The following is a 20,071-nucleotide window of genomic DNA, read 5'->3' as shown; positions in this document are numbered from 1 at the left end:
ATCCGTAACAGATTCTCCTCGATCGGTTGTCCTCCTTGCAATTTGGCATGCGTTTCTCATGCTCTGCCCATGACGGCAAAACATCGAGATAGTTCTTCCACCAGCACAAGTTGTTCGAGAAACTCTCTCCAGCCCAGAACGAAGCACAAGGAAGCCAGCCGACCCATCTCTTTCAGCCAAAAGCTATCCTACGACGCCGCTGCATCACATCAGCCACAGGCAGCACGGCAAGCGTGATGTGGCCGGCGACAGCGCCATGCTCCCGTCTACGTGAGATGCATCAGCTCTCACCTTCCAGGTTCAGTGTCGCCGGTTGCTAGCTGATGAACACAGCAGCAGGAGGTCGCCCACCCCCAGAATTAGCAATTGCCATGGGCGCCAAGCAAGGTGTCATGTCGCAAGCCTCTGTTTCGGACAGCACAAGCAACGGTTCATGGCCGCCTGCTTGTTGCCATTCCAGATAGCCAACAACAGAGCATACAGTTGGTTCCAATCAGCAGCAACCACACCTCAGAGCCAAGGGGATGAGCTCTCCATGTATTCATCACTTATGGCATTGGTTTCCAGTTTGAGATGGTTATGATTTGCAACCCAGCCACACAGACTCTGCCTGCCTGGTCCATAAATACCAGTAAGGCTGTCCAGCAGATTTTCGACAACTCGGTCTCACATCTTGGATAAACCTCGCACAATGACAACACGCTTCGACAGAATCAACAGCTTAAACTAAGACCAAATGATCTTACAGCTTTCCATTCTCACCTTACAACTTTCTTTTCACAACAGTTACAAACACAATGGCACCAGCTAGTTACATAACAACAATCTTTAAGCTTTCGCCTCAAAAGCCCGCCAACTACCTACATATCTACTTTCCCAAACCGTAGCAGTCATCTCCAGAAACCTTGTCTCATTCCGTACGGTGGCCTCTGCACCAGCCTATTGACGGTATGCTGCATCTGCTGAGCACCAATGCTACCATACGGGTGAAGCCCGTGGAGCACCGGATGGTGGGCTGCTGGAGGAGGGGGGGCAAACATAGCCTGGCCTTGATGCTGCAGCTGAATCCCAGGATACAAATGAAGGAAATCACCCTGTGATTGACCTACCAATCCCTGATGAGGGTGATGATAAGCTGAATGTAAATGCGGTGGTGGCAACCCATAACCAAAAGCAGGAGGGGTGATCGGATGCTGAGGTATATGTGCAAACTGATTAATAATTGGCTGGGTGAGTACTGGTCGATGCATTCTTTGAGGAGGGATAACACTAGGAGGTCGTGAACCAGAAGTGTATACAGTAACCTTTGCTTTCTTTTGTTGCACTTGACTGCTTCCTGAGTCACGTCCCACGTTGCTGCACTTCTTCTTAGCAACTTTCTGAACGGGAGAAATAACCAGCTTATCCTGATCAAAGGGCTTGTTATCATCTTTCTGGCCAGGAGAAATGGTTGGCTTATCCTGACCAAGGGGCTTGTTCTTCTTAGCATCTTTCTGACCGGGGTAAATGGCTGCCTTATCCTGCTCAAGGGGCTTCCCCATCTTGTCATCTTTCTGGCCAGCAGAAACGACTGGCTTATCCTGACCAAGGGGCTTGTTCCTATTAGCATCTTTCTGAATGAGAGAACTGACTGGCTTCTGATCAAGGGGCTTCTTAACATCTCGCTGACCGGGAGAAATGACAGGCTTATTCTGCACAAGGGGCTTCTTCTTCTTAGCATTTCTCTGACTAGGGCTAGCGCTTGTCTTGTTTGGATTAAGACGCTTCCTCTTAACAGTTTTCTGAATGGGGTCAGTGACTGGCTTAACCTGGTTCAAAGGCCCAAATAAAAGGGCCTTTAGCTTGGGAGCAGCAATTTTACCCATAAAGAACTTGCTCAAATCAGAAACAGTAGCCCTTAGGCATTCGCAAATTGTCCGCATCTGTCCCATTCCTACACATCTGGCGAAATTCTGAGACTGGTCCAAGAAGTCCTCAACCTGCATGAATTGTTGGGGTACATAAACAATGCTTTGCATGCACTGTCCAATACAATGTTAAAACGAAAAACCATAGGAGACTTACACTCAAGTTGCCAACACCTTTTCCCCAGGTCTTTGATATCCATGATCCTTCAAAATTGCTGGCACAGAGCCCTTGCTCCCATAAACCCTCCACTGATAGTAGCTGCACGAGACAAGGCCAACAGTATATGCAAGTGAGCAGAATGACCTAACAACTAAAGATGGACCTTTGAGGAACCAAATTAACATGTAAGCTTAGTCAAAAGGTGCCTATTTGTCAAAAAGTGCACAGTTTTCACAAGTGTTGTATATGAAGCCACAATGCCAAAAAGGAACAGAAGAGTTAAAGAATTAACTTCAAGGGGTGTGATAACTCAGTCCTTTGAGAAAAACAGGATATTTTTTTATGAGAATTAGAGTAACAGTGCCATAGCTCAAGTACTTGAGCAGGCCTCCAGTTCCCACAGGGTAAGACTGAGTTCTGAGTTTAGAAGTGCACTGGAGTTCAGCCATGTTTAGGTCTTTCTGTTAGTCAGCATAAAATCACCAAAAGGAGTGCACTGATTATACCCAAAAACATAGATAGAAAATAATCAAAGCTACTTCTATAGGTCCAAAAATAAAATATTGATATGCGACAAACATAAATAACAGGTGAACAACTCACTTTAATCATCATTGATACAAAAAGTTCAGCAATAGATTCTTTATTGCTGCTCCCAAAACCTTTGAATAGTGAGACATTCTTCTCAATCCTTGCATAATCTGAACCATCTGCAAGAGGATAGAAGCTATCATATTAGTATCTATAGCTGGATGATAGCATGATGATGAACCCAGAAAATGCGGTTACAGGAGAATGACATGTGCTCCATCTAAGGGAGTACCTTTCAATATGGCAGAAAATGCAGGCAATATTGGAGGGCGCCGAGTCTGCAATCCACATTGTACAATTATCGAGTGCATTCATTTATTCAGTGTTCAAATATAAAAGAGAGTTGCTACTAAAAAACCATCATATACATTCAGGCCACAAATCTGTTATGGAAATTCCATATGAGCAGTGAAACTACTTTCTACTCATGATCATGCAGAATGACAGAAAATCAAACAAAAGTAACAGTGTCAGTGTACCTGTAAATGGAAAGCAACTAAAGAAATAATTGACATTGAGCTCATTGTTTGATCTTTGGGGCAGTTAACATCATGTGCCTTGGCCCAGAACTTCATCTGTATAATAAATATTACAGGTTTTGTCATATCGTGTATATGGGAAGTTTCATGTCACTTAGCATCTCAATCAAAACCAAGATAGCAAGACAGAGAATTGCAATACCAGATAACAAAGTATCCGGAATCTTTCATCAATTGATGAGATAAATTTAATTATCATTGATCTTGACATGCCATCTTTGTTTTCTATTGAAATATCACACTCTACACCAGTTCCCTGATCAGTAACCTTCAATACAGGAACTCTAGCAGTTGAAATAGGTAAAACCCCATAACAACGACCATGCCCTGAAATTGGTAATACAGGAGATACATTAGACAAGAAAAAGACAACACACTTAAAACTGGCATTCAAATGTTTGCCTTGTCACATGTCCAGGAATGTGAATTTCACTGGCACCTAACAACATGCATCGGAAGGAGAAATTGTTGGCTACATTATTCTCACTTTTTCCTTCATTACACCCCTCCTATATCAATCCTATCCTACAACCTTGTCCAAAAAAAAAAAGAATCCAATCAGACAACTGCCAAAAGAATAAACTAATACACAGCTGCTGGCTGCTGCCAAGTCAACATCACAATCCTAGTTTAATGTGGTTAAAATGTCACAGATCACAACAGGCGGAGTGTACACATTTCACTTTTCCTTCAAAACAGTTTTAATACACACATGGAGGTGTCACTGTGTCAGAATTTTGGAAAAAATAAAAATTTCGCAGTGTCTTATTGGATCATATATTCCATTACTGTTGCACATATATGCAAGCTAGGTAGTAGAAACTACAAAACCAGCTTCTCTGATCACTACTTCTCCAGTTAATGTTTTCTCAGATGAACCACTTCAAGATTACTTTGCACATAATAATGAAGTTGCTGGGTCTGTATTCTATTAGTTTTAATCCTTGATGGCTCAAGTAATTCAAATAACAGATTAAGAATGCATATGTAACAAATCTAGTGTACATTTTAAGATGAACAGGCAACCAAATGCTAGGAAAGATGTGAAGAAATCTGCTTAGAACAATAATTACTCTGATGAGAATATAAGATTTTTGTAAGCTTCCTAATAGCATTAATCTTGTCCTTGCGAGGATAAAGATCCTTGGTATCAGTATTAAAGTTGACCGAGAGGTCAAGGTCACTTTCAGGAGTAAATAGATCCATTGTGAATGATCCAAATGCTTCCACAACTGGAAGCCCGTTCTTTTTACCTGAAAAGAAGCACCAACCAACAGCACGTCACACCATCATGCAAATTCAAAATGTCCAGATGGAAAACAAAGACTTCCTAATAGAAGTGGTAGATATGCAATTTTGCAGAAGTGCAGAACACATGCTGGACTTTTTTTCCCCTTGATTCTCTATCATGTAGAATATTTTCTTTGTATATTTCTTCTACTAATTGAAGCACAAACATTTTCTAAGGCAACAAGCTCATAAGATATCCGTAAAAGATGTGTACGGCAAAACACTTGTGCATGATTCAATAGCATGGCTGATTGTACATGCACCTATAGTTTACAAGAGAATAAGTTAATAGGCGTTCCACAACCATTCAAGATTGTGGTATTTTCATGATGTATATACAAGAAAGAGAAGAAGAAAAACCTTTAGTCCCAAGCAAGTTTGGGTAGGCTAATATTAAGCTGTGTATATGTCTATACAATTTTACATGTACAATAAACATCACGCACAATCATTAGCAATGATCGCAAAAGCACATTGCAAGAATACAAATCCTTGATCCCAAGATTCGATACGAAAGATTTCTTACCAAAAATCTGTTCCGCTATTTTGTTGAAGACATTGATCATAACCTGTCGGTTCTCATAGTCGACTGGCTTTGGTTGCAATGATGCATACGTTTCCAGCAGTAAACCCTCTAGAGTTGGAAGCAGAGCAAGATCAATAACGCATGCCTTGGACTCCATCTCGCTTCTTTCTGCATGGCTGCGTAGTGCTGCATGTAATACAAAATTCAGATCAGATAAAATTATTTACAACGTGCTTGGAAGTAAGATCATGAATTGCGGATGCTGGCTGAATTCTAGGTGGTAAGTAAGGTAAGAAATAATGTTACAAACATATTGGCATTTTGCATGCGCAAGAGAGATGATGCTTTTTTTTTTCAAAAAGGAAAGAGCTACATACACTTGTAATATTGAAAGCAACTAAGGTGATACTAAACTAGTGGCTACTAAATGAAAGATCCTCCTAAACGTCGTGAGGTACACGTGTATGCAACCGGATCCACTTTCCTGATGCAAATGGCAGAACACGGTGTTTGGCTGTATTCGGCCATCCAATCAGGACTTGAGATAGCACGACAAGTACCGGACAAAATCTAAGCTTCCTAAGTTGCACGAGGAAGGAAGTGTAGTGAAAGGAAGGTGGTTATTTCTTTCTTCCTTGGATGAGGAAGGTTCTTTTTCAGACCACGCGACAGGAAACAACACAGGTCCATGTAATAATTTCCCGTGGCATTAACACCTTCACATTCAGCTTCTCCGTTCTACTCTACCCTGACTACTCCATATACAGCAGGTCAGTGGGGAGCAGTAAGCTTCAGGTAGTGCAGCATCACAAGTGCAGGCCGCAGATAAGCAGATACAGATATGTACCTTGGGAATCCCATGAGATTGCGATGTGGGGCCTGCAGGATGGCAAAGAAAGCAAATTTGAAACACATGAGAAGCCGAAGGAGGAAATCCATGCTTAGCACGATGCACAGAGCAAGGGCGTCGCGGCGGTCTGTCGCAGGGGGGAAGAAAATGAAAATCCTAACGCGGTAAACTAGAAAATACAAGCTTTTAGTTTTATATATGATAAGAATGGGCGTCTAGAATCGTGCCTCCGCGCCTCCAATTTCAGCAGAGAGGAAGACAAGCAACCGAACAGTAACTTGGGTAAGGGGAAAGAGAGAGAGACTGGGGTAAGGCGAGGAAGGAACCTGGGGAGGAGGCTTGAGAGAGAGGATGCCTCGGGTCCTAAAGGAACCGGAGGCGAAGCGGCGGCGGCCATGCAGTCGCCGGCGGGCGGCGGCGTCGAGATCGGCGACGACGGCCCGGCGGTCGGGCGAGGGTGTGGAAATGCCGGAAGGGGCGAAGAAGCCAGCCAGACTTGTCCCAACTGTATATGTCAGCGGCCGACTCGACGGCGGTGGGCCCCGCAGCCGGGTGGGAAACGCTCTGGGCCTGCCTTTTCGCTTCGCCTGACGGAAAAGAGGCCCATGAATGAATGGCGAGCCCAGCCAGCTCGTGACCTAGTGAGCAAGGGGCTGAAGCGGCAGGCGATTAGTCCCACCTCGGGGACTTTTTTAAAAAAAGGTTTTAAAAAATTAAATTCGAAAAAAGGTGACGTTTTGAAAATATTCAAAAAATGGGTGCCTCCCGCCCGATCAACGGGCGGGAGGCGTGGGGCCGGAGACCCCCCGCCCATCCAACGGGCGGGAGGTCCAAAAATATTTTCCAGTCCCCTCCCGAGGGTCTTTTCACGAATAAATTTTTTTTTATTCGCGAAGAGACCCTTGACGCGGCATCCCGTCCGTCCAACGGGCGGGAGGTCCTCCGAGGGGCATCCCCCCCCACTATTTAAGCCCCCACCCACCCCCAAATTCTCATATTATTCAGCAAAAATCAAGAAAAAAAGAAAGGGAGGAGAAGAAGAGAGGAGGGAAGCGGCGAAGCTCTGTTCACACGTCGGTTTGGAGGTATATTCTCATTCTAGTCGTATAATTATCAATTATTTTTAGGAATATTTGTTAGGGTAGTTATATTTTGAATAGTTTTCAGTATTTTCAATAGCTTTTAGAAATATTTGTTAGGATAGTTCTATTTTGAATAGTTTTTAGTATTTTCAATAGTTTTTAGATATATTTCTTAGGGTAGTTATATTTTAAATAGTTTTTAGTAATTTCAATAGTTTTTAGATATATTTCTTAGGGTAGTTATATTTTGAATAGTTTTTAGTACTTTTAATAGTTTTTAGGAATATTTCTTAGGTAGTTATATTTTGAGGAGTTTTTAGTATTTTTAATAGTTTTTAGGAATATTTCTTAGGGTAGTTATATTTTGAGAAGTTTTTTGTATTTTCAATAGTTGTTAGAAATATTTCTTAGGGTAGTTATATTTTGAATAGTTTTTAGTATTTTAAATAGTTTTTAGATATATTTCTTAGGGTAGTTATATTTTGAATAGTTGGTAGTATTTCAATAGTTTTTAGGAATATTTTTTAGAGTAGTTATATTTTGAATAGTTTTTAGTATTTTCAATAGTTTTTAAAATATTTCTTAGGGTAGTTATATTTTTAATAGTTTTTAGTATTTTCAATAGTTTTTTGAAATATTTCTTAGGGTAGTTATATTTTGAATAGTTTTTAGTATTTTCAATTATTTGTAGGAATATATCTTAGGGTAGTTATATTTTTCATGCAGATATGGCGCAGACACCGGAGCTTCTTGACGCGAACACCGACGAACGGCACAGGTCGTACCCGGCAGCGGTGAAGGGGCAGCAGCTTCACGAGTTGCGCCCTCGTGTAGCAAAGAAGTTGTTGCACCTGGACGACCGCTGGCTTGACAGGTTGTAACACCCTGAAAATTTTCGCCCGAAGTTTTCACGCTAAATTCTTCGTTTCGCCGAAATCCTTAACCCCCCAAAACCCTAACCTTCCCGAGACCCGAAACCGGCAACCGAATCCAACCGCAGTCACGCCATCTTTTCCTCGTTCCGCGCGCAAGCGCCGCGCGCGCATGGCCGACCGGCCGCGGTCACCGCCGCGAGTTCCGCCGCGCGGTCGCCGCCGTGAATTCCGCCGGCGCGCGCGTCTTTCCCTTTCTTTTCTCCCCATTCTTTTTCTCTCCCTCTTTCTCTCTTTTCCTATTCTTTTCTTCTTTTTCCTTTTCCCTTTTCCTTTTTCCTTTCCTCCTCCCTTCTCCTTTCTTCCTCCCTGTTCCCCTGCTCCCGAGCCCCACTGCCGCACCGGCCACCTGCACGCCACCGCACGCACGCCACCTGCTCCTGTGCGCGCACGCCGCCGTACACGGCCGCGCCGCCGGACCGCGCGCGCATGCGCTCCACGCGCACGCGCACTCGCGCACGCCACCGCCGCTGGCGCCCCGGCCTCGCCGCGCCCCCCCCGCCGCTGTGCCGCTGCCGCGCCCCGCCTTGCCGCCCGCGCCTCCCCTGTGCCGCCTCGCCGCTCGCGCCCCCCCCCTCTGTGCCGCACACCGCCGCCCGGCCCCCCCCACGTGCACGACTGAGCCCCGGACGCCATTAATGGCCGCCCGAGGAGCCGCCCGCCGGCCACCGCCTTCCCCCTACCGCCGGCCGCCTATAAATAGGCCCGGCCGCAGCCCCGCCCCTCCACAAGCTGCGCCGCCCCTGCCTGCCTCCTCTCCCGCGCCCAGACCGCCGCCACCCGAGCCGCACGGCCGCCGCCGCCTGCCCCACGCCGGCCCGCCGCTACGCGCCGCCCCCGCCCAAGGAGAGGGTAGGAACGGGATCCCCTCGCTCCCCTCTCCCTTTTCCCCCATGCGCCCGAGCCAATTAGGCCCTAGGGCCGCCGGATTTGGGGCCGGCCGAGCCTCCCCATCCCTCCTCTGTTTCACGTGGTGAGGGGAGGAAGAGGAAGGGCAGTTTTGCCCAAAACCCCCTCCCTTCTCCTCTATTTAGTTAAAAGCCCCTCCACCCTTTGACACCTTTGCGAAAAGAACCTATTCCTTTTGCTATTTCCAAAACTAGACCCCCCCCGTGATATAAATTTAATTTCAAGTAGATCCCTCGCACTTTTTGTTATGCCTCCTATATTTCCAAGATTTACAAAAAGGCCCTTCTGTTTCTAGAAAGTTTACGAGCAAGCCCCTGGACCCCCGTTTAAGCCCTGAAACCACCTTTAGCGCGTCATTTTATGTGCGAAACGACCCCCGATTGACCCGAAACTTTACCACGCCCTTCCTAGTATAGTTTTAGCCATGCCATTAAGAAACCACCCAGAGATATTGCCCCTAACTCCGTAACCAAATTATTTCCGATTCAAGCCTATCGGTAAAAGCTTTTAGTTCTTTCGCTTGATTGTGAGTCTGTTTGCGTCGTAGGACACGGAGTGAACGACGAGGTTCCCGGCCGCGACCAAGCAACTGAGGACCAGTACTGCGACCCTGAACCCGAAGGACAGTGCTCCGATCAGGACTTCCCGCAAGGGTTTGACGATGGCAAGTTCAATTCCGCCCTTTGATGCATGTTCCTGTCCTAGTTTTTATAAACACAACCCAGTGGCCTGTTTTATAAAATTGCATTGTTTTGCGTGTTGAAAACATGGTAGGATAGCCACCCTTGCCGTGATAGCCATACCTTGAATACCTGATTTTATAAAGAAAAATGCGTGTGTGTGGGAAAGGGTAAAGTGTGGATTTGAGAAACGAGTCGGACGGGATGGATGGCATTTCTGTGTGAATTGCCGTTGGTGTGCTCGTACCTGTGTGGTTGAGCGAGGAAGGGAGATATCCATCCTGTCACCCCTAAGGACCGAGTTGATGTGACATCTCACCTAGCTTCTTGTCGTGCGAACCACTTGACCGTTGTATGGGCAACGGCTTAGCATAAATCCCACTAGTTAGCCTGATAGCCATCAGGAGAGCTGAGAGCAACGGGTGATCAAGGAGACGGGATAAGCTCTGTGTGACTTATGCCCCGGTTAAACCTCGGTGATAGGTCGAATGACCCCTTGATGGATCCCGTGGTGGCTAGTCAGGTCTAGCTAAGGTGGGTAATGGCTTTGTTGGGATCTGCACCGGCACTAAGGTGTTCGTGCTGTGGTACCCCACCTGTGGGTAAAGTTGCACACCTCTGCAGAGTTAAAACCTATTCGAATAGCCGTGCTCACGGTATTGGGCAAGTTATGGTGTGGTCACATAACTAGTGATTCTCTCTGGGAATGAACGGGCTGGCGTGAGTTGTTTGGAAAGTGTCCGGCAGTTGTGCCGTGTGCTACGGCGGACGGGGAGTCCGGTAGCAGTTTAAAACTTGGATCCTGTATGGATCAAAATCGTGTGCTCCTTGGTATTAGAAAACTCGTTTTGGAAATCGTTTTTAAACGGACCTTTGCATACAGTTGAGTTTTTCACAAATGAACCATAACCTATCCTTGGATTATCCTGTGCATATGATTACTGTTATACCCCCTCCGTGGGTGTGATTGGACTTGCTGAGTACGTTTGTACTCACCCCTCTCTTACTTTTACAGTGGAAGACCCAGACTACATCCCCGAAGACAACGAGTAGGGTTTCGTCCTGCACCCAGTCTTGCCTGTGGTTGAGGCCACCGTTGGATTCCGCATGGCGCAAGACTCTGATGATCCTTTGTTCGTAGCTAGTGTAGTTGTGTGGGTTCTGGTTGTAATCCTCGCGATAGTGGCGCTTCACTGCCCATTACCGCGTAGAGTTGTACGGTGATGTACCATCTGATGTAATAAAAGTGTTATCAGCCTCCTGGGACTGATAAAGTAACACTTTTAAGTCTTCCCTGATGGGGGGACGCTTCAGGTGGTATCAGAGCCGTAGGCTGGCCGTAGGATGTGACCCTAGGAGCGAAACCCTTTTCAAGCCCTAAGATTTGCGCTGGCTTAGCTCTTTTCTCACACAAGCACTCACCACTGGTTTTTACCCTGTTCCAGATGGCTGACAATGGATGGGTCAACGGAGTCTGCTACGCAGAGCCTGGCCTTCCTAAGTTATTGTTGCTCAGCCTGGAACGCGTTGGGGTTATGGAAACGCCGGAGTACGCCTACCGAGAATACATCTCCGGTGGCACCCTTCGGTGCGACATAATGGTTTTTGTGGAGAAAAGCACCCGCTACCCTGAAGTGGACCCTTGGTTCATCTCCACCACTGGCTTTCGCTTCCCCGACACCTATCGAAAGGCCGCCCGCAAAGCCCTGCGACGGCTGCGTGTGCTCTACAGGCACCATCTTCAGCGGACTACTATGGGGTTTTTCCCACCCGCTGAGGGACGAGGACGCACTTGGATTGCCCGAATGAGGGGCCTTGGACGAGAAGAAGAGGATCTCGAAGATACGGTTTCCCACCTGTCCATCTACCTCACTGGCTTGGATGCACTCTGCCGCGAACAGTCGGCACAACTGAAGAAGCTAATCCAGGGGATTGAAAAGATAACCCAGGAGCTGGAGGAACAACGGACAAGAGCTGCAACCGCCGAGTATTCCTTAGCCGCCCTCCAAGCCCAGATGCAAGAATACGAGAACCGCAACGGGATAGGTGGATGGATCGAAGAAGAAGAAGAAGAACCCATGGAGACCCATTGGGATAAGGGTACACAGACCGAAAACGAGATGGATCGGTTCCTTCCAATAAAGAAGCGCTCTATCAGGACCGAGGAAGAATCCCCATGATAGGATTAGCACCCCTAGCAAAAACCCTACCCTAGTGACCACGTATCCATGAAAACTGTACCACCTTTGTTGTAATAATAAATATCATCTACTCGCTTTTGCACCTGTACCAGGTTGTTTACCCTACTTCTGTTTCAGATGGCTGAGGAAGGATGGACCCAGGGCGATTGCCAAGCTGCGCCTGGATTCCCCAGCCTCTTGATCAACACCCTGGAGGACCTTGGCGTTACAGAGCGCTCAAGGTACTACAGCCGAGAGTACGAGCACCATGGTACCCTCCGCTGCAGGGTGATCCTGGTCATCGCTAGGAGCAACCGCTACCCCGACATCCAGCCCTGGCGGGCGACCGCCACAGGGTTTAGACACCAAGACACCTACCCCTTGGCCGTCAGGAAAGCGCTCCGTTATTTGTGCCGGATCTTTGAAGAACACCTCGCCCCCACGCCAGCGAAGTTCTTCCCGCCGGCCATCAGAACCCCAGTCTGGGAAGCCCGCATGAGAAACTTGGAGCGACGACGCCACGAAGAAGGCCCCCTGTACCAAGTGGCTACTTACCTAGCCGCCCTGGACCAACTCTTTGATGAGCAAGCCAACCTTCTAAGGGAGCAGACCCATCGAGCCGAGCAAGCAGAGCTCGCGGTGAGGATACAGCAGATCCGAGCCGCCCACGCCGAGGCGAGAGCCGCAGCCGCGGTCAGTAGCGAAGCAGTCGCCCAAGAGAGCCTCAGGCAGGCCCGAGACCGGCGTATGCAAGATTGGACCCAAAGTGGAACACCAGTCCCGGCGATAGGGGAAGACCATGTTTTGCTCGGGACACCCGTCATAGGGTGGGGATCACTCTTTGGGAGCACACGAGCCCCACCCGAGAATCCTGAAAGTTTTGCTGCCGCCGACGAAGGGGATGCGGCAATGCAACCCCTGACCGATGGAAACCCAGAAGACGGCGAGCGAGAACCTCTCACCCTGTCCGCCCCGGAAGAAGACGCACCACGCAAGTAGAATGGTCGACGCCATCCCAGTGATGCCCCATCCTTTCTGTTTAAGACGTGCCCTTTTGCAAGACCCTGGCCGAATAGCACGAGGCTTAGTCGTACCCCTAAGTTGTACCCCCCCTGTGCTTAATAAAATGGTTGATGCTTGTTGTTTGTGGTGATTGTATGTTGGTTTGTCGTGTGCTACTTGTTTATATGGATACCGGCAGAAGGTAGATTCTGCCTTACATATACGAATTAAATAACTTAAACACCACAAAATCGTAACCCCGATTTGCCCAATCAACAGGTGACCCCCCGGAACGTTGCGAGGGCCTCCCGTGGCCGGAACCCCGTAGCCGCTAGCGTCGGAGCACATCCCGTTGAACAAGATCTTCCCCAAGAAGAGCAAGAAGTAAGCCAGAACCGAAGGGGAAGTCAAGAAGGAGAACAACTACCGCCACCTCCACCCCTCGGAGACCTGGCGCAGATCATCCATAACCAAACCCTCATACTGGAAACCCTGGCGAATGCCCTCATTAACCGGCAGCCGCGAGGGCAGAATATGAACGACAAGCTGACGGCCTTTCTAAGGACCAAGCCACCAACCTTCGCCGGATCCTGCAACCCGTTGGATGCTGACGACTGGTTGCGAGTAATTCAGAGGAAGCTCGAACCATTCGAATGCCAGGACCGGGATAAAGTCCTTCTGGCGGCCCATCAGCTCACCGGAACGGCATTATCCTGGTGGGAAAACTATTGTGCTGCAGCCGAAGACGCCTCTACCATCACCTGGGGAGAATTCGTAAGGGAGTTCCGCCGCTACCATATCCCTTCGGCCACTATGAAGCGCAAGGCGGATGAATTCCGCGCACTACAACAAGGAAGCATGTCGGTGGAAGAATACACCCACCGGTTCATAGAATTGGCCCGGTACGCGCCGGAAGAAGTGAATGACGACGATAAGAAGCAGGACATGTTCAAGAAGGGGTTAAGCCCGGAGCTACGGACCTTGCTTACTCCCCAGATCTATCCGGACTTCAACACCCTAATGAACAAGGCCATCCTCACGGAAAGGGCCAAGGCCGAAGAAAGAAAGGACAACAAGCGCAAGTTCTTGGAAAGTAAGGCTCGCCAACAAGACCGTTTTCAGAAGCCGAGAAATTCCAGCTATACTGCACCAGGAACTCAGGCCCCAATGCAGTATAGAACTCAGTCCCAGGTGACAGGATCACAGGCCCCGCCTAGAAGCCAGAATACCTCGAGGGCCCCGCAAAGCAATGCAAGTCAGGCCACCCCCGACAACAACAATATTAGGGCTTGTTTCAACTGCCGAGAGACAGGGCACTTCATCGCCAATTGCCCCTACGCCAAGAATAAGCCGGCAACGTCGACCTTCTCCAACACAGTGAATGGGCCCAGACCAGCCCTGACCGGTGCCAACCGAGTACCCGTCCGCAACAACGACAACAGCCAGCAGGTGAAGCAGCAATCATTTGGACGAGCCCGCGTCAATCACATCGACGCGCAGGAGGCTCAAGAAGCTCAGGGCGTAGTGCTCGGTGAGTATCTAGTCAACTCAGCTCTGGCGACAGTATTATTTGATTCCGGAGCATCACACTCGTTTATATCCTCGAGCTATGTGGAGAAGCACAAAATACCTACAGTACTACTAAAAACACCCCTATTAACCCGGACGCCTGGAGGCGACATCAATTGCCAATTAAGTTGTTCCCGGGTAAGAATCAATTTAAGTGGGGTAGACTTCCTAGCAGATTTGGTAGTACTTAAGCCTGGGGGAATAGATGTAATCCTTGGGATGGATTGGTTAAGCCGACACAATGGTCTCATAGGCTGCACCGACAAAGTGGTACACCTAACAAACCACGAAGGAGTACAAGTGATCTGCCGAACCCGAGATAGTAAGTTTGATCCAATGGTATTTAGCATGGAAGCCAAGCCTTTAGAAGGAGTCCCGGTAGTAAGCGAATACCCAGATGTATTCCCCGAAGAGCTTCCCGGTATGCCGCCAGATAGGGATATAGAATTCGTCATAGACCTTATCCCCGGAACATCCCCCATAGCCAAGAGACCCTATAGAATGGCGGCCTCTGAATTGACAGAATCAAAGAAGCAACTAGAAGAACTGCAGAGGATTGGCTTCGTCAGACCAAGCTCGTCGCCATGGGGAGCCCCAGTGTTGTTTGTCAAGAAAAAAGATGGGAGTATGAGGTTGTGCGTGGACTACCGAGCACTGAACGAGGTTACCATCAAGAACAAGTACCCCCTCCCCAGGATTGATGACCTTTTCGATCAGCTAAAAGGAGCCAAGTACTTTTCCAAGATCGATCTAAGGTCAGGATATTTTCAACTTAAGATTAAGGAAAGTGACATCCCTAAGACAGCTTTCGTCACCCGCTACGGGCAGTTTGAGTTCACCGTAATGTCCTTTGGACTAACCAATGCCCCTGCTTATTTTATGAACCTCATGAACAAAGTGTTTATGGACGAGCTGGATAAGTTTGTCGTAGTCTTTATCGACGACATACTTATCTACTCTAAGAGTATTCAGGAACATGAGCAACATCTGCGGGTAGTATTGGAAAAGCTAAGGGCACATAGGTTATATGCCAAGTTCAGCAAGTGCGAATTCTGGCTGGAGAGAGTAGCTTTTCTTGGTCACATTCTGACTGCGGAAGGCGTAGCAGTGGACCCAGAGAAGGTCGAAGCCGTTTCCAATTGGCAGCGACCAACTAACGTCAGTGAAATCAGGAGCTTCCTTGGGTTAGCCGGGTACTATCGGAGATTTATCGAGGGATTCTCTAAGATAGCTCGACCCATGACAGAACTCCTTAAAAAGGAGAAGAAGTTCGCTTGGACGGAATCTTGTGAGAGAAGCTTTCAGGAACTAAAGCAAAGGTTGACAACCGCCCCAGTGTTAACCCTACCGGACATTCATCGGGATTTTGTCATTTATTGTGATGCATCCCGACAAGGATTAGGGTGCGTACTGATGCAAGACGGGAAAGTCGTTGCATATGCCTCCCGCCAACTCAAGACTCATGAGCAGAACTATCCGACCCATGATTTGGAACTAGCAGCCGTAGTGCATGCCCTTAAGATTTGGAGACATTACCTGATCGGGAATAAGTGTGAGGTTTACACCGACCACAAGAGTCTGAAGTACATCTTCACCCAGCCGGATTTAAATTTAAGGCAGAGAAGATGGTTGGAGTTGGTCAAGGACTATAATTTGGAAATTCAGTATCACCCCGGAAAGGCGAACGTGGTAGCCGATGCCTTAAGCCGAAAAACCTATGGACCCAAGGATGACCGCCTACGCGAGGAAATGGCACGATTAAATGTGCACATTGTTCCTCGAGGTGCCAGCCATGTGTTAAGCGTCCAATCAACCCTAGAGGATAGAATTAGAGAGGCTCAAAGCTCGGATCAGGAGTTAGTAAAGATCTGCAAGCAAACTGGAGAAAACAAAGCGCCAGGTTTCAGAGTGGACGATAAGGGGACATTATGGTACGAGGATAGAATTTGTGTACCCCAGAACGGAGATTTCCGGCAATTGATCATGGACGAAGCCCATAACTCGGCCTACTCTATCCACCCAGGATCTACCAAGATGTATATGGACATAAAGCAAAAATATTGGTGGAATGGGATGAAAGTGGATATTGCGCGATTTGTGGCACATTGTGATACCTGCCAAAGGATCAAGGCCGAACACCAAAAGCCGGCAGGACTATTGCAACCATTGCCTATCCCAGTTTGGAAATGGGATGAGATAGGAATGGACTTCGTAGTGGGTCTGCCTAGAACACAAAAGGGACACGATTCCATATGGGTAATAGTGGACAGACTCACTAAGTCGGCTCATTTCATACCTGTACGAACCAATTACGGTGGAGAAAAGCTGGCAAAGCTTTATGTGGAGAACATAGTAAAGTTACATGGAGTGCCTAGCAGAATTGTCTCTGATAGAGGGACCCAATTTACGTCCAGGTTTTGGAAAAGCTTGCATAAAGCTATGGGTACTAAGCTAGACTTTAGCTCCGCATACCACCCACAGACAGATGGTCAAACCGAAAGGGTAAATCAGATCATGGAGGATATGCTGAGAGCATGTGTCCGGACCTATGGAAATGATTGGGAACAGAGTCTGCCCTATGCAGAATTCTCGTACAACAATAGTCACCAAGCTAGCCTGGGCATGTCGCCATTCGAGGCCCTCTATGGGAGGAAGTGCAAAACTCCCTTGATGTGGTCGGAAGTTGGAGAACGTACACTAGAAGGACCCGACTTTATAAAAGAGGCAGAAGAAAAAGTAGCGGAGGTCCGCGAGAAATTGAAAGCAGCTCAATCCCGACAAAAGAGCTACGCAGATAAGAGAAGGCGAGAAATAAGTTTCAACCCGGGAGAATTTGTTTATCTCAAAGTCTCACCCATTCGGGGGACACGAAGATTTCAAGTGCAAGGAAAATTGGCCCCTCGATACATAGGGCCGTATCAAGTCCTAAAGAAAGTCGGAGCCGTAGCATATCGATTGCAATTACCAGAAGAAATGTCAGATATACACCCAGTATTTCATGTCTCGCAATTAAGGAGGTGTTTAAGAGTACCCGAGGGAGAACATGTGCCTGCGGAAACGATCGATCTACAGCCGGATCTGCGATACCAGGAAGTACCGGTCAAAATCCTGGACACTGTCACAAGGAGGACACGAAACTCCGAGGTACGGATATGTAAAGTTCAATGGAGCAGACACGGAGAAGAGGAAGCCACCTGGGAACGCGAAGAGGCTCTAAAGAAAGAATTTCCCCATCTATTTAGGAGCCAGCCGAATCTCGAGGACGAGATTCATCTAAGTGGGGTAGGTTTGTAACACCCTGAAAATTTTCGCCCGAAGTTTTCACGCTAAATTCTTCGTTTCGCCGAAATCCTTAACCCCCCGAAACCCTAACCTTCCCGAGACCCGAAACCGGCAACCGAATCCAACCGCAGTCACGCCATCTTTTCCTCGTTCCGCGCGCAAGCGCCGCGCGCGCATGGCCGACCGGCCGCGGTCACCGCCGCGAGTTCCGCCGCGCGGTCGCCGCCGTGAATTCCGCCGGCGCGCGCGTCTTTCCCTTTCTTTTCTCCCCATTCTTTTTCTCTCCCTCTTTCTCTCTTTTCCTATTCTTTTCTTCTTTTTCCTTTTCCCTTTTCCTTTTTCCTTTCCTCCTCCCTTCTCCTTTCTTCCTCCCTGTTCCCCTGCTCCCGAGCCCCACTGCCGCACCGGCCACCTGCACGCCACCGCACGCACGCCACCTGCTCCTGTGCGCGCACGCCGCCGTACACGGCCGCGCCGCCGGACCGCGCGCGCATGCGCTCCACGCGCACGCGCACTCGCGCACGCCACCGCCGCTGGCGCCCCGGCCTCGCCGCGCCCCCCCGCCGCTGTGCCGCTGCCGCGCCCCGCCTTGCCGCCCGCGCCTCCCCTGTGCCGCCTCGCCGCTCGCGCCCCCCCCCCTCTGTGCCGCACACCGCCGCCCGGCCCCCCCCCACGTGCACGACTGAGCCCCGGACGCCATTAATGGCCGCCCGAGGAGCCGCCCGCCGGCCACCGCCTTCCCCCTACCGCCGGCCGCCTATAAATAGGCCCGGCCGCAGCCCCGCCCCTCCACAAGCTGCGCCGCCCCTGCCTGCCTCCTCTCCCGCGCCCAGACCGCCGCCACCCGAGCCGCACGGCCGCCGCCGCCTGCCCCACGCCGGCCCGCCGCTACGCGCCGCCCCCGCCCAAGGAGAGGGTAGGAACGGGATCCCCTCGCTCCCCTCTCCCTTTTCCCCCATGCGCCCGAGCCAATTAGGCCCTAGGGCCGCCGGATTTGGGGCCGGCCGAGCCTCCCCATCCCTCCTCTGTTTCACGTGGTGAGGGGAGGAAGAGGAAGGGCAGTTTTGCCCAAAACCCCCTCCCTTCTCCTCTATTTAGTTAAAAGCCCCTCCACCCTTTGACACCTTTGCGAAAAGAACCTATTCCTTTTGCTATTTCCAAAACTAGACCCCCCCGTGATATAAATTTAATTTCAAGTAGATCCCTCGCACTTTTTGTTATGCCTCCTATATTTCCAAGATTTACAAAAAGGCCCTTCTGTTTCTAGAAAGTTTACGAGCAAGCCCCTGGACCCCCGTTTAAGCCCTGAAACCACCTTTAGCGCGTCATTTTATGTGCGAAACGACCCCCGATTGACCCGAAACTTTACCACGCCCTTCCTAGTATAGTTTTAGCCATGCCATTAAGAAACCACCCAGAGATATTGCCCCTAACTCCGTAACCAAATTATTTCCGATTCAAGCCTATCGGTAAAAGCTTTTAGTTCTTTCGCTTGATTGTGAGTCTGTTTGCGTCGTAGGACACGGAGTGAACGACGAGGTTCCCGGCCGCGACCAAGCAACTGAGGACCAGTACTGCGACCCTGAACCCGAAGGACAGTGCTCCGATCAGGACTTCCCGCAAGGGTTTGACGATGGCAAGTTCAATTCCGCCCTTTGATGCATGTTCCTGTCCTAGTTTTTATAAACACAACCCAGTGGCCTGTTTTATAAAATTGCATTGTTTTGCGTGTTGAAAACATGGTAGGATAGCCACCCTTGCCGTGATAGCCATACCTTGAATACCTGATTTTATAAAGAAAAATGCGTGTGTGTGGGAAAGGGTAAAGTGTGGATTTGAGAAACGAGTCGGACGGGATGGATGGCATTTCTGTGTGAATTGCCGTTGGTGTGCTCGTACCTGTGTGGTTGAGCGAGGAAGGGAGATATCCATCCTGTCACCCCTAAGGACCGAGTTGATGTGACATCTCACCTAGCTTCTTGTCGTGCGAACCACTTGACCGTTGTATGGGCAACGGCTTAGCATAAATCCCACTAGTTAGCCTGATAGCCATCAGGAGAGCTGAGAGCAACGGGTGATCAAGGAGACGGGATAAGCTCTGTGTGACTTATGCCCCGGTTAAACCTCGGTGATAGGTCGAATGACCCCTTGATGGATCCCGTGGTGGCTAGTCAGGTCTAGCTAAGGTGGGTAATGGCTTTGTTGGGATCTGCACCGGCACTAAGGTGTTCGTGCTGTGGTACCCCACCTGTGGGTAAAGTTGCACACCTCTGCAGAGTTAAAACCTATTCGAATAGCCGTGCTCACGGTATTGGGCAAGTTATGGTGTGGTCACATAACTAGTGATTCTCTCTGGGAATGAACGGGCTGGCGTGAGTTGTTTGGAAAGTGTCCGGCAGTTGTGCCGTGTGCTACGGCGGACGGGGAGTCCGGTAGCAGTTTAAAACTTGGATCCTGTATGGATCAAAATCGTGTGCTCCTTGGTATTAGAAAACTCGTTTTGGAAATCGTTTTTAAACGGACCTTTGCATACAGTTGAGTTTTTCACAAATGAACCATAACCTATCCTTGG

General features: G+C 49.0%; 1 protein-coding gene across 2 annotated transcripts; it reads right to left on the bottom strand.

Annotated features, from left to right (window-relative positions):
* Nucleotides 1-703: 703 nt before the first annotated feature.
* LOC112897644 (protein HESO1-like) lies at nucleotides 704-6,330 on the bottom strand. 2 transcript variants are annotated; one of them, XM_025965996.1, is made up of 10 exons: nucleotides 6,190-6,330; nucleotides 5,861-5,892; nucleotides 5,014-5,199; nucleotides 4,271-4,450; nucleotides 3,340-3,524; nucleotides 3,138-3,233; nucleotides 2,891-2,936; nucleotides 2,671-2,777; nucleotides 2,065-2,166; nucleotides 704-1,979 (listed from the first exon to the last, which is right to left on the bottom strand). In XM_025965996.1, exons 1-10 carry the CDS (start codon nucleotides 6,258-6,260, stop codon nucleotides 891-893), a joined length of 2,094 nt encoding a protein of 697 aa, XP_025821781.1. In that variant the 5' UTR covers nucleotides 6,261-6,330; the 3' UTR covers nucleotides 704-890. The 2 variants fall into 2 exon arrangements, with proteins under 2 accessions (XP_025821781.1, XP_025821782.1); XM_025965997.1 differs by lacking the exon at nucleotides 5,861-5,892 and having other exon boundaries at nucleotides 6,190-6,327.
* Between the last annotated feature and the right edge of the window lie 13,741 nt (nucleotides 6,331-20,071).

This window comes from Panicum hallii, chromosome 6, assembly GCF_002211085.1.
Source record: "Panicum hallii strain FIL2 chromosome 6, PHallii_v3.1, whole genome shotgun sequence".
Taxonomy (NCBI): Eukaryota; Viridiplantae; Streptophyta; class Magnoliopsida; order Poales; family Poaceae; genus Panicum; species Panicum hallii.
Note: the sequence above shows the minus strand (reverse complement) of the source record. Positions and strands in the feature narration are given on the sequence as shown.

Bases quoted from the DNA above. Each gene is read 5' to 3' on its own strand.
- LOC112897644 (XM_025965996.1), bottom strand. From the start codon at position 6,260: ATGGCCGCCGCCGCTTCGCCTCCGGTTCCTTTAGGACCCGAGGCATCC. The intron at 3,234-3,339 runs GTATTGCAATTC...TTTATTATACAG, and splicing joins TCCGGATACTTTGTTATCTG to ATGAAGTTCTGGGCCAAGGC. The intron at 2,778-2,890 runs GTACTCCCTTAG...ATCCTCTTGCAG, and splicing joins ATTTTCTGCCATATTGAAAG to ATGGTTCAGATTATGCAAGG.